The sequence below is a fragment of the Nicrophorus vespilloides genome, unplaced genomic scaffold (assembly GCF_001412225.1).
Source record: "Nicrophorus vespilloides isolate i.1.1-1 unplaced genomic scaffold, Nicve_v1.0, whole genome shotgun sequence".
Lineage (NCBI taxonomy): Eukaryota > Metazoa > Arthropoda > Insecta > Coleoptera > Silphidae > Nicrophorus > Nicrophorus vespilloides.
In genome coordinates, this window is record NW_017100113.1 from 69,033 (window position 1) to 82,403 (window position 13,371).

Below are 13,371 nucleotides of genomic sequence, written 5' to 3' on the forward strand. Positions count from 1 at the left end.
GCAAAGCAATGGCTTGATAAGTGTTATGGGGACTCTTCTCCGTCTAGACAAATGGTAGAGATGTGGTTTGTTGATTCGGCAATAGTTGCAGAAAACATAAAAATTGGTTTGGGACAAATTGATGTTGCTTGATATAGCTGACACCCTGAAGATATCAGAAGACACCATTTTGCATGAACATTTGATCATGAGAAAGTTTTGTTCGAAATGGGTACCGTTCAAGCTCAAAGTGGACCAAAAACAACGAGTTGATGAAATAAAAAGGATTTTTTATACGGTATGTAACAATGGATGAAACCTGGATCCACCACTATAGTCAATAGTCAAATCAGTTGTCAGCTGAGTGGACAGCAAATGGTGTAAGCCGTATTTTGAGGCCAAAGATAAATCATTCTACAAGAAAGGTATCGAAATGTTAGATAAGCGTTGTTATGAATGAGCCACTCTTGAAAGAGACTATGTTCATGAATAAAGTCGAATATTGCCCAAAATTTGTTGTTTTATTAAGCATACTATGAACTTATTGAGTGAGGTGTTACATATAAAATAAATAAAACACTCCAAACACGCTAATAACTTTGTTCGCGCAAAATACGGAAATTAGTTATAATATTTCAACAATTGAACAAGGGTTTTCATCGCAGATAATTAACTGTGGTTTTCCATTCTCAAAAACTTTCCCTCGACTTCAGCTGCTACTATCTGCGAATGTCGGATGCAAATGAACTCTTGAAATGCACAATATTTAACGTCCAGTTAGTGCTATTTTGCAAATTCAATTAAAATAGTTTATGGTCACAACACGAGCGTTCAGTTTAAATCAATATTAATTGTATATAATTTCAATGTAAGCTTGTCTAACCTAACTATATTTAAGCTCTTAACATTACAAGAAACTGATTACACAAATGAAGGTAAAGTTTACTGATCTTATCATAAAATATCCTGGAGAAAAGGAAACATTGCATGCGGGCTGGTAAAGACGTAGTACTACGATCATGACGCACTAAAAGCTCTCCAAATCTAACCTAAAACAAAATACTTTAACCTAGCATAATTAAATCTATGAGAAACTGACATAACCTTACAAATCTAACATATCCTAACCTAAATTAATCTAAAATATACTATTAGAACTGAAGATGATCCATGTAATTTCACCGCAGAATGAATATACTGCGGACGTGGTTTATGCCATTCGGGTAATGGATTCCTCTTACAATGTAGATATACATTGTCGTTGACAGCAATGCGAAGACGATGAAAATCTATAAACACTGTCTGTCTCGGTCGGTAGTTAAAGTAGTTTACTTGAGATAATTTAACCAATAGGATTTGCAGTTGCAGAAAATGAAGAAGATTATTAAAGCAATAACTAATATACGTAATTTCTCTTTTGATTAGTTCTATTTGTTTCATTTACTTACATACAATTCATATTGTTATGATAAAATAAAAACAAGTTATTGCCGTAGTTCAACGTTATTTTTCCTGCAATTCCGATAACGATAATCCGACCGAACCAATTCGACGAAATCTTATGAAATATTGTGTGCAAACAAAATAGACCGGAAAGCCGAACACAAAACTAAACGATTTCAAATGTAGGGTTACAAATATGGCAAAACTTACAAACTTGCGTATTGTATAAGACAAACATTACAAAATGATAGATAAATCATAGAATTTATGAATATGCTGATGTTGACAGCGGTTTGCAATGTAATAGTTACTTGAAACAAAATTTAAATAAATCAATGTTTTGAAAAGAAGAATACGGTGACCCGACAAAAGCGCGCATATAACAGCCTGCAAATGAAACCAAATAATTGCACGTTAGGCTACTAACAACTGGACAGGGTTTATATTTAAAAATACATACAAACAATTTGGTTATATGGGATTTTCCATATTCACTCTAGTGCTATAAGTTACTAATAGTTGGGTAGGCTTTGTATTTTAAAATTATATACAAATTCTCGTGTATTTGAAGTGGTTATTTTACTGCGCTCTTTTGTTTTGCGCGCTTTCGTCTGCGCTCTTTTGTGTGCGTGCTTTTATTATGACGCCAAAGAATACATGACTTTTTTTTTCATCTTCTTATCCACCATGTCTAGCTTGTACCGATTCACAATGCATTGTTTTAAAATAAGCTACATGAAAATCTGATAGGCGCCAAGGTCGACATCAAAATGTTAAAAGTCGTGTAACTTAACCTTACCTTACCTAAAATATAATATAACCTTAAAAAATACGATATGCTTTTTTGAAGCTGACGAAGGATGAACGAAAAAAGTCAATCGAAATGTGTTTGTGTATGCGAATGGGAGAAAGAGAGTGCAAGAGATATATAGTGTGTATTTCAATTTGAATGTGCTTGCTTCTGTTTTACGTCCGTGGACGCGGCCGCAATTAAGAAAGTCAATATTTACCGAAGAGTATATTTTTAAAACGGCCAATAAAACCACTAAACGCTGCCGCCCCCGCCGCCGCCGCTGCAATCCTAATCCAATTCCTGTGCACGCTCTCTTTCTCTCTTTCCATTTATGCATTCTCCCTTCCCTGACTAAATCTGTAGATATCAACGCGAAAGAAATCACAATATCTGCGAGTAAAGCAAAAGCTAAATGTAGACAATTGTTAAATGAAAATGATGAGAATGTCCTGCTTGCGAAGGACAAGGATATCAAACGGGATCGAAAATAAAGAGGCATAAAATAAAACAGGAGCAAACTTCAGGCCAGGGAATTTATTAGCTGGAAACAGTTTACTTTGCTCAGTTCTTAAGGTAAACCGTGAACTGAAGCGCAACACAAACACAATCATTTCTTCTACATATTTTTTTTTTCGTAAACTTTTCTACACTACTGCTGCAAGAAAAAGTAGTTTTCAGAGAAAAAATATTTTGTTCAAAATAATCGACAATGTCCAAGAAATGTCAAATTATAAAAAATAAAAAGAAAAAACTCAGAAAACCGACAAGAAAATGTAAAAGATGAGAGACAACCAACAAGAGACATGAAAAAACTGACAATATACAAAAGAAAAACATCAGTCAACTATCTTAAACAATAAAGAACTGACAAAATTTAAAAGACAATAGACAGAGACAGAGACAAATGAAAGAAAAATACAGAAAACATCAGATAACCGACAAACATGAGAATGGAGAAGATATTGAAATAAAATCCTGTAATTCGTAATAAAATATTTTTGTTTAATTACATCATTTAAATCTATAAATTTTATCACAGTTTTATATTTTCCAACAATCTGAAAACGATTCCACCAACATATATAAATCAGTAAGAAATAATAAATTAACGCGAAACAATAACATACAGTACTAAATAAACTTTAAAAAATATTGAATTGTTTCAAGTTTGCGTTGTATTTGTGTATGTGTATTTGAAATATAAAAAAAAAAACAATATTTGTATAAAACTACGAACGAAAAAAATAGTAAAATCTTAGTCGGCTAAATATAAATAAAAATGTGTTTAAAAAATATCAAAACTATTTGCGTAACGTGTGAAACGTCTAGGATTTGTTAATAAGGAAGGAGTAGATGGAGGAGGAGGATAAAAAGTTTTGTCGAGTCGAGTCTAATCGGGGCATTCTATTCTGTTGGAGAATACGAGCTCTGAGACGATGGCCAACACCAAAAAGAGAAGATAGAAGGTGATGAGAACGATGCCGTTGATCCTCGAGAGCCGGAATTTGCTGCAGGAGAGCGTCAGGTACAGCGTGATTGCGACCATGATCAGAGCGAGAATTGTGTACTCGATGGAACCGGATTCTATCTGAATGACGGACATCGCCCTCGCCTGACCCACCACCGTCGTCTTGATGAACCACGGCAGACCCAAGGAAAGTAGGATGTTCATGGTGTTCGCGCCCAGCGCATTTGAAACGCCCATCGCACCCTCTCCTGCACAGAACAAAGCAATATTTAACTTAACAACCATCATCATACTTGTTTGTAATTAACTGACCTTTTCTCGAGGTAATCGTGATGCTGATGGCTTCGGGCAGACAACCGCCGGCCGCAAGGAACGTCAGACCCAGAATAGAATCTTGGATACCCAAAGTGTAACCTGCAAACGATGATGATAATGTAACTTTGCATTAAGAATCAGCATTAATAATCTTTCTGCTCGCACCAAAACTTCCGAACAACTCTCGTTAACGCTCCCATAAATAACTCAATTTGCATGCTAATTATTACTTGTTACAATTTTCGGATCATTAGTAGACGGAAATAACATATACAAGAAAAAACTTTAATATTATATAATTAATAATATCTGTTTATGCATATCACTAATTAATTCATCAATAACTAGAATTCAATGCCAGTTTTACATAAAGTATCAAAAATGTCATATGAAAACGTCAAATAATAAAATACTTTCAAACTTACCAATTACAGTGATCATCCAAGAAACCATGTATGAATTGAGCCCAATCCAAATGACACACATGATGAACGTGAGAGGGTAAATCCGTCTGTGCTTCCTGCAATCTGGAACTGTGATGAAGAGCATGAACTTAATTGGCCAATTGTAGATGAAGAACAGCTTGTTCCACCATCTTCCAGTAGGAATTTTAAAGATGGTTTCTATAGCAACAAGAAAGAAAATTAACTAAGTTTATTGACTCTTGAGTGATTAAGTCAAGTTACCAATCTGGTCGGCTTCGTCTTCGCTTTGCGGATTGTTGTTTCGATCTGGCTCGTTGATCTGCTCCTCATAGCGTTTGGTGCTCTCGATACAGCTGACCGTTTTCAGTTCGATGCAGCTCGTTACTTGATCGTTAGACACTTCTGGAACAATTTCTGATTAATTTATCGATTTTGTGAGATTTGCCCTCGCCCATCCACCACGTACCTTTCTTTAAGCAGCGCTTGAAGAAATTCGATATTCGAACGTTGTTGAACATGATTGTGAAATAAATAAAGTAAACGATGAAGAGAATCATAGCCTCGTACCAGTGGATAAGACCATCCCAGGTGATGCCCACCAGCAGGATTATGGCGATGACGTAGATGACGGTGTCGCGCGTCAAAGGCCACCAGTCCAGCTGAATTGGCTGTGAAGAAATATATATTAATTATTTGTTTAATTAAAATTAATAGTTTGGTTTGAGTATGAATTACCGCTTTGCTGGCAAGACCTCCGATGGCTGCTACGCCTAACGTGTTGAACATCGACGATCCGACTACAGTTCCGATACCTATATCGGAGCGCGTCACGAAAGTTCCGATGATGTTCACGAAGAGCTCAGGGGCAGATGTCGCAACGGACATGAAAGTAGCTGCGGCCACATCCTAATGAAAAATAAAGATTGCAAATTTAGTTATGATAAGCCAAGACTTTCTTGATTGCATTTGCATTGTCAACTTGTGATTGGTCTCGTTAGATTGTGACAGTTCAGTTTAACTTGTGACAGGTGAGCATAACTGGTGACAGATCTGCTTAGATTGTGACGGCTCTCGGATCTTAAGTTTTGTAATGACAGCTCTTATTGACTTTGATTGTGACTGGTTAGGTTACAGGACTGATTCTGATAGATGATATACAATCAGGAATCTTGGAAACTGTAAATTTCGTTTACCTGAGATAAATTGAGATGCTCGCAGATTCTCTCGACGCAGGGCAGAAAGTAGGAGTCACAGATGATCGCGATGATCGAGAAACAGTAGATGGCGATGACGAACGCCAAGATAACTGCTCCCTGCTTTCTCTGCTCCTCGGTGAAGAATTCCGGGAACTCTTCGATAGACTTGCTGCACTCCAGAAAGGTACTGTTTGGATTCAGAGATCGTCCAAACATGATAGGGAAGACCCGCTTCATATGAAGATGCTGGGTCCCCGTTCTCTCGACGAGGCCATGTCGATCCGACGGTGCGGATGCGACGATGACCTGATGCGATGCGCCGTCAGCTGAATCAAAACATTTGCACGTTTAATTATCGTCATTTACAATATATGATTACACCTTCCAGATTGTAATTGACATCGACACTGACCTTCCTGTTGCACTGCGTTCCCCGAGTAAACCAGCAGTAGAATGATGAAGGGATTCCGTATATTCATCTCTTATTTATTATTGATGACCAGCTCTCCAATACCCTTATTATATATCACTAATTCAATAACTATTTCTATTGACTTTCTATTAATTTTGTTTCTTCGTTTATTTTTTTTTTATTTAAATTAATTTACTATTCAGTCTATTTCCGATCAATGCTCGCAAATGTTCTTGTTCCCACGTCAGCTGCCTCGGATTCCGTGCCTCGTGTACTCCGCAATTGAGGGCCCTTTGATCCCTGTCCTTATCCTGCATAACCCCATAATGCATTTAAATCTGAAACACACATCGCAATACCAACATTACTAAACCATTAATTATTAGATTTTTACCTACTTCTTCCTTACATCATATATATAATTTATGTTGAGTAAATGAATTGCACTCTTTTTGACTAAACTAAATTTGTACAACACTTAATTCAATACTAATACTTATTTCTTATATTTTTTCTACCTTTTTATTATCTATCTACAGTTTATTAATAAAAAAAAGTCATTTATTATGAACATAAAAATCATTTGTAAAAAAAAATATCGAAATGTTTTGTTCGAAAATTTTCAGTACAGTTTTTATAGATTAGATTACATTTCACCATAGATAACGTTTGCCAATTTCTCTACTTACTTTTTTATGTACATTGCGATTCTTCAAAATTATTTTTAGACAATTTGAAATTTTATTAATATTTTGATATTGTCTAAATTGAATAGAAAATTTATTTCACATGCATAAATAAATTAATACATAGAATTACTAATTACATTAATTATTATAGTTTATTGCTATGTTCAGAGATAAGCTTATTTCATTAATTTGCTTATTGTAATTATGTCATCGATTCAACATCGAATTTCGAAATAACCTTATGTATATTAGTTTTTTTTAGATTATTTATTTAGTTTTTTTTAACGACAAGTTAGGTTACGTGTTTTTACACTGACATGCTAGAAATAACGTTGTTTTACACGTTTAATTTATTGATTTGAACATCGCGCAAATTATTAATTAGTTTTCAAATATTTCCGAGAAGTTGAGATACGGATAAAATGAAACTTATTACGTGGAATTTTTCAACAGACAAATAACGATTTTAATTTACCTTTTTTTTTTCTTCTTTACACATTTTTCTTCACAGTGAATAAGTTTATTTCTCTATTACTTAAATATTTTTTGTCCTTAATTTCGTTTCATAATCACGATACATTTTATTAAATTATTGATCGAACTACTTCCAAAAAAGTGCATCTGCTCAACATTAAATGATTCTACTGTAAAAAAAGTATACTTCTCCATAAAAATTGTGAATTATCTAGTGTATTTTGCTTCCGGAAGTAGTGGTTGTGTAGCATTAATTATTTATGCTAATTACGATTGCCGTACTAATTTCGATCGTTTTAAACATTAATTTCTAGATTACAATTGATTAGCGCTCTCCACACTCATCCACACTCGCTGCGGGATCTGTTTTATGTGTGCGATTTAATGGATTACGGGATTAATTCAGAATACATTTTCCGCTGTAATTTGATGTCCGATAATCCAGTTTTATGCATAGAGAAATACATCTCTTAAATGAGAAATTAGAGGTACAATTAGTGCGGATAAACCGAGAAACGGCGTAGAAAAAAAAACCGAAGAAAATCGTAAATATTTACATTTAATTTATTACGGACGAAAGCGGTTGGGAGGAACGAGAAGGAACAAGACGAAAGGAGATGTGAGTGGGTGGAAGAGAGAAACAGAGAGAGTTCGAGTGAGTGTAAAAGAGACGAAAGTCCGACCTCGCTGCCCCCAATATTAATCATTTTTTAAGTGTTTCGCCAAATATTTGCACACTCCGCTATTATATCTATGGTATTTCCATCCATCCATCCGTACATACATACATTATAAACCCAATTCCTCTTGTTAACCGATAATTATGAACCCGTTGTGTAATCGATCCGCTGCCCTCTGACTTACACCCAGCATTTATAATCTTTAGAATCTCACGTGCTTAGATAACACTCGCACGAACATATTCATACACAGTTATCTATACAATTGTTCCTATAGCAACGAACGATTGTATGCAAAATAAAAACAAGCGTTCGATTGGCTTCCACAATTTGATAATACCAGTTTTCAAAGCAACGCGTGATAGCCGACAATAAAAAGTCATCCTTTCTCGAATCGTGTTCCGGAAATTAAAAAAAAAAACAATTATTATGGATATAAGAATTAGGATTAAAAATGGAATTTCACAATGTTACGCACCGAAAACATTGTGACATTCAAAATTCATAGACAACAGTTCATCAAACATAAACGTAACTTGTTGTATTTTATAAATGTCAATGATTTTGATGGTAGTCAATTTGATTGTTGCAATTTTATTGCATGTTGGCTTACTTGGATTAAAAACGTATTATGAAATTATCAAAACTTATCTTATTTATTTCTAACTTGCAGTACCAAGTTTAAAAACATGCATTCATTGTGAGCTGTTTGTATAGATTTTTATGTGAGATTTTATGATTGTATTGAAAATAGATTAGAATTATATAATTTCAATTAGCTCATTTTAAATTGTAAATGGTTAACTTAGCTGTATGTAATGTCAACTGTCAAAATATGTTATTCTAATTGTAACTAATCCTACTGATTTTTGTTAATATAATTGTAAGAAAATGAATAAAACTTGTTCTAATTATGATTATTCTCAGGTGCAATTTAATTGTGGAGCCCTCTAAATATTTCCAATTTAATTATTCTTTTAGTTAGTAAATGTGTCGGTTTTTGAAAGGCCGCATTAAGGTTGTTGTGGGCTCATTTTAAGATAAATCTGCAAAAATAAGGATTGAACATTTTCATATCACCTAATATCTGTCAAATTAGAAGATATTAATATTACAAATTTTTTGTCCAATGTAAAATATAATAGTCCAATATGAAACCGCTTAGTTTAGTAATCTTATTTATAGTCTGTAATAATTTATATTTAAGCAATTGAATAGGAAAATTAAAAAGAACATTCAAATCTTACCTCGAAACTCAACTTAACCTTATAATCAAATCGGAAAACTGTAATTTAAGCAAACAAAACTGTGGATCATACGAGATGTTTTAAATACGTCAAAGCCTCTTTCATCATTTACTTTATGACCGTCTTATAAATAGGAATATTACACGAGTTTACTGACAATCGGATCATAATGCAAACGGCAATTAACGTTTTGCAGTCGAAGAATAAAGCATATTTTATTGTTCCGTGTCGTGTTTATTTGGGTGTCTTATTTCTGGAGCCAAAAACCTTTGTGTATCCGCAATTTAGTTTTTTATTTTTTTCCCAAAACTCAAAATTATTGCGCATTTGAAGCCGCGGAAACTCCCAGACAAAACAGTGAAAAATAATAGTGTAATCAGCATTAATTGACACTAATTAATTAACAGGATTTGTGGAGCGGCTGAAAAACACGAGAGAAAACTCGCGCCGCATCCAAATGAAACGTAATTTTCTGAATGCAACTGTTTATTGCGACTAAACCGAATTTGCAATTAAAAACGTGAATGTTTGTTCAAATAACGTAAAAGAATACGATAAAATTAATAAATAAATCCGGCGTTGTATTGTGTTTGGATTTAGATAAAATTGATGTTTTGTGTATTTCTTGTGAAATTCCCATCCCGGTGATATATCGACTCGCACAAACAAATTCGCATCCATTGACACATGTTAATCGATCACTTTGACACCTGCCTAATTGTTTATGTCTATCGTAGTGCTACTATTTACACATCGATCAATTCTCGTCTTTGTTTTGAGGAAATAAGCAAATGTAATGTCAAAATAAACTCAAAATTGATAGCTGTCAAAAGTTAAAATCTGCCAAATTAACTTTCTCAAAACTAATGTAGCATTTAAATTACATTATAGAACCATAGAAACTTTTGATGCAACTTATATAATATATAGTATAAATTAAATATAAAATTAAAAATACAAAATTACAAAATATACTAGCGTTTCAAGTGAATTATACATCTTCAGTTATTTTTTTAATCAAATTTAAGGATTTTATTAATTTTTTATGAACAATTTTTATTTTTTTATTAATGCTGTACTATTTTTTTTATAGATTTATGATTTATTTAATTTGTTCTGTATGTATATATTAATACTCAAAGCGTATGAAAAATCCGTTTCCGGTGTAAATAAAAAATAGTTCAAAACTAAAACTCACCGTACATATCAAGTCAAACTTGAGTGAAATATCCAAAGGCTTCCTGATTTATTGCAAATTTGCGTAAAATGAGAAGAAGAAGAAAAATTAAACACAACCAAAACGAAATTAGTATAACGAACTGAGAGATTTGGCTTGATCAAGTTGCAAAATATTGTTTTTTGTTTCGCGATTGGAACGAGACTGAATACGATCGACCTATCTTTCGATTCGTAATAATGGGATTTTATCAATTTATCGAATCCACCGTAGATAATACAAAGTTATCTCGCTTCAATCCGCCTATCTGTCAATAGATACGTCCTGCTCTCTCGCCCGTAGCAAAACTGCCATGCCCGTACGGCACGCGAACAATAAAGATAATACTACATGCGATTATCCTTCTTAATTATGCCAGACGAGAACTCGTAAACCCGGATTAATTGATGCGAGTGTAAACATCTTTGCACAAAATAAGTTGTTCGCATGCAAAAAAATAAATAAATAATTTAATCTACGCATAAACATGGTTATTAGATACACACGTTGGTAGATAATTGAAAATTTTCTATTAACTAACTGTTTAAAACATCAGTTTTGTCGTTTAAATCAGTACTCCGCAACTTATTTTCACCCACGGCACACCAAAGTTGTTTCTAGAATTCCACACCACACCAAAAGTTAAAATATATAGATATTTAATTGATACAAATTTCACAATAAATTTTCATTTTTAATTTTATAAGAATTCATACATAAAACACATAAAATAATGATTAATTAATGTGATACTTGCGCATGTTTCAATGAACACAAAAGTTATATATTTGACTCAAAACCTTTTATGCATGACCTCTTATCAATTAAAACAAAAGTTGAAAAACTTTGCTCACATGAATATATGGAAGTAGTAGTAGTCGGGAATGCGAGAATATTCTTTCTTAACGGAAATCGAAAAAACTACTGATGGAAGTTCGACAAAGTGAATTTTCAGCGTCCCGTCATGACTTAATTCTATAAATTGGTCCGTTTTCAATCATACTATGCTTGGTCCTTTCGTACATTTCTAAACATCCTTTTAGCAAGTTTTCCTGCGAAAGTTCGAATTTTTTTTAACCCCTATAATATATCGGAGTACCTCAATATATTCTCATTCCGATTTAGCATTTTTTATTAAGTTCATTCATATGCTCGAACATATCAGCCATGTATGCAAGTTTGGCTATCCAGTAATCATCATCGAGGTGCTGGTATAATTCGGGCATATTTTGATCTAAAAGAAATTCACGCACCTCGTAGAAAAGCTCAAACAATCTAGCCAAAACTTTTCCTCGGGATAACCAACGAACTTCAGTATAAAATAATAAGGATTCATATTCGGCTCCCATTTCTGCTCAAAGTATACCAAACATTTGCAAATGTAGGGTTCTCGATTTAATTATGCATAATGCATTCATTTATCGTGCTCCTCTGGAAAATTAATACTTCCTCTTGACCATTAATGCTTCTCGATGTATGCAACAGTATGTAAATAGTATTATCGAATTTTTTTGGACCGTTGAAAAATCATTTAGTTAGAATATTGTCTTATTTGACCGCGGTAGCACACCGGTTGCTGACCACTGGTTTAAATCAACATTGATTAAGGTTATTTTAGTTAATTTATATTTATCAGATGTCATTATTTATCGTTTGACATTTACAATTAAAAAACGTCACTTATATACTTATATCAATTTTGACATTTATCATTTGGCGATATTTGTACTTTTACATTTATTATCATAAAACGACAAATACATTTTGACATTTTGATGACATTTTGCGGTTAGAAAAATGATATTTCATATCAAAGTTTCCAGTTTTCAAAATTAGCAAATGTGATTAGCAGATGATTTTTGTTTAAAAACTACATTAATTAATTAACATTCAGTTATTTTTACATTATTTTTTATATCAGAACAAAGAGTTTTGGATATTAGCAGATGTGAATCCACTGCGAATTGCGTTATTTTGAATTCAAAGCAGAACCGAAACGGTCGGAGGCACTGCCTTCATTATAAGCGGTAACCTTTCGTATCGGAGAGCGTGCATTAATCGACACTGAAGATCCTGAATTCGTAACGATGTCGCGTCGCTGAAGTGTTGTGATAACCTTCATATATCTTGGCATCCTAGACCCAGATTCCTTATCTGTAGACACATACAAATGTCCAGTTTATGTTTGTCACTAACTTCCTCTGTTCCTTTGCGAATGCATGGATTAGATGGAGCATAAATTCCGAAGATTCTGATCACGTGCCGACGAATTGTTGGTCCCCCGCGACCAATATTTAAGTGAGTGTGTGTGTGTGTGAAAATTCATATTATAAAACCGAGAGATCGCAATCGCCTCGATAACACTCCGATAATAAAAATGAAAGGCTTTAAAAAATAACAATAATAATGAGAAGTTGCGATAAGTCCAATCGACAGATAATAGAGCCGCGATGAATTCTCTGTAATGCGAGGAGAGAAAGACACGTATTACAGGAATAAAGAACATTGTAAATGCAATACTTGAAATTTCAGTCCCACGTTGGTTGGTCAAGTCATGAAATTTATAATATTAAAATTACAAACCATATATTAAAGAAAAGTTAAGTAAAAGTTATAATTCTTTGGAGATGCTCGATTATAGGAATATTCAAAGGGTATGAACATCTAATTCCACAAAGGCGGTATTCACACACATGTTTATTTAAGCACATCACAGATAGTAAATAACGCAGAGAGAGAAACACAGGATAAATAGAGATTTTACAGTATATCGAGTACGAGACACAAGGGCCAAGACAAGAGATACAGAGAACCTTACCTTATTGAGACACGAGAGAAGAGCGTCAAAAGAGAGTGATTATAGATATGCTGCAGCTTAGGTGGTAGAACCCTTATCTAACTTTCCTGCAATGTCCACCTACGAGCTGGATTGGGGCGCATGGTTGGCGATTGGGGTTGATAAGTTGCAATAATTATACTTACCCAATTTTAAATTTAAACTTAAACTTTCTTCTTAAACTTACTTACTTACTTT

At 33.6% G+C, this 13,371-nt stretch overlaps 1 protein-coding gene across 3 annotated transcripts; it reads right to left on the bottom strand.

Annotated features, from left to right (window-relative positions):
* Positions 1-3,452: 3,452 nt before the first annotated feature.
* On the bottom strand, positions 3,453-10,455 carry LOC108568680 (sodium/potassium/calcium exchanger 4-like). Of its 3 annotated transcripts, none has more exons than XM_017929889.1 (9): positions 10,320-10,455; positions 6,032-6,369; positions 5,617-5,945; positions 5,159-5,329; positions 4,890-5,091; positions 4,685-4,822; positions 4,424-4,621; positions 3,996-4,097; positions 3,453-3,931 (listed from the first exon to the last, which is right to left on the bottom strand). In XM_017929889.1, exons 2-9 carry the CDS (start codon positions 6,096-6,098, stop codon positions 3,606-3,608), a joined length of 1,533 nt encoding a protein of 510 aa, XP_017785378.1. In that variant the 5' UTR covers positions 6,099-6,369; positions 10,320-10,455; the 3' UTR covers positions 3,453-3,605. The 3 variants fall into 3 exon arrangements, with proteins under 3 accessions (XP_017785378.1, XP_017785377.1, XP_017785376.1); XM_017929888.1 differs by having other exon boundaries at positions 4,685-4,825; XM_017929887.1 differs by having other exon boundaries at positions 4,685-4,837.
* Positions 10,456-13,371: the final 2,916 nt, after the last annotated feature.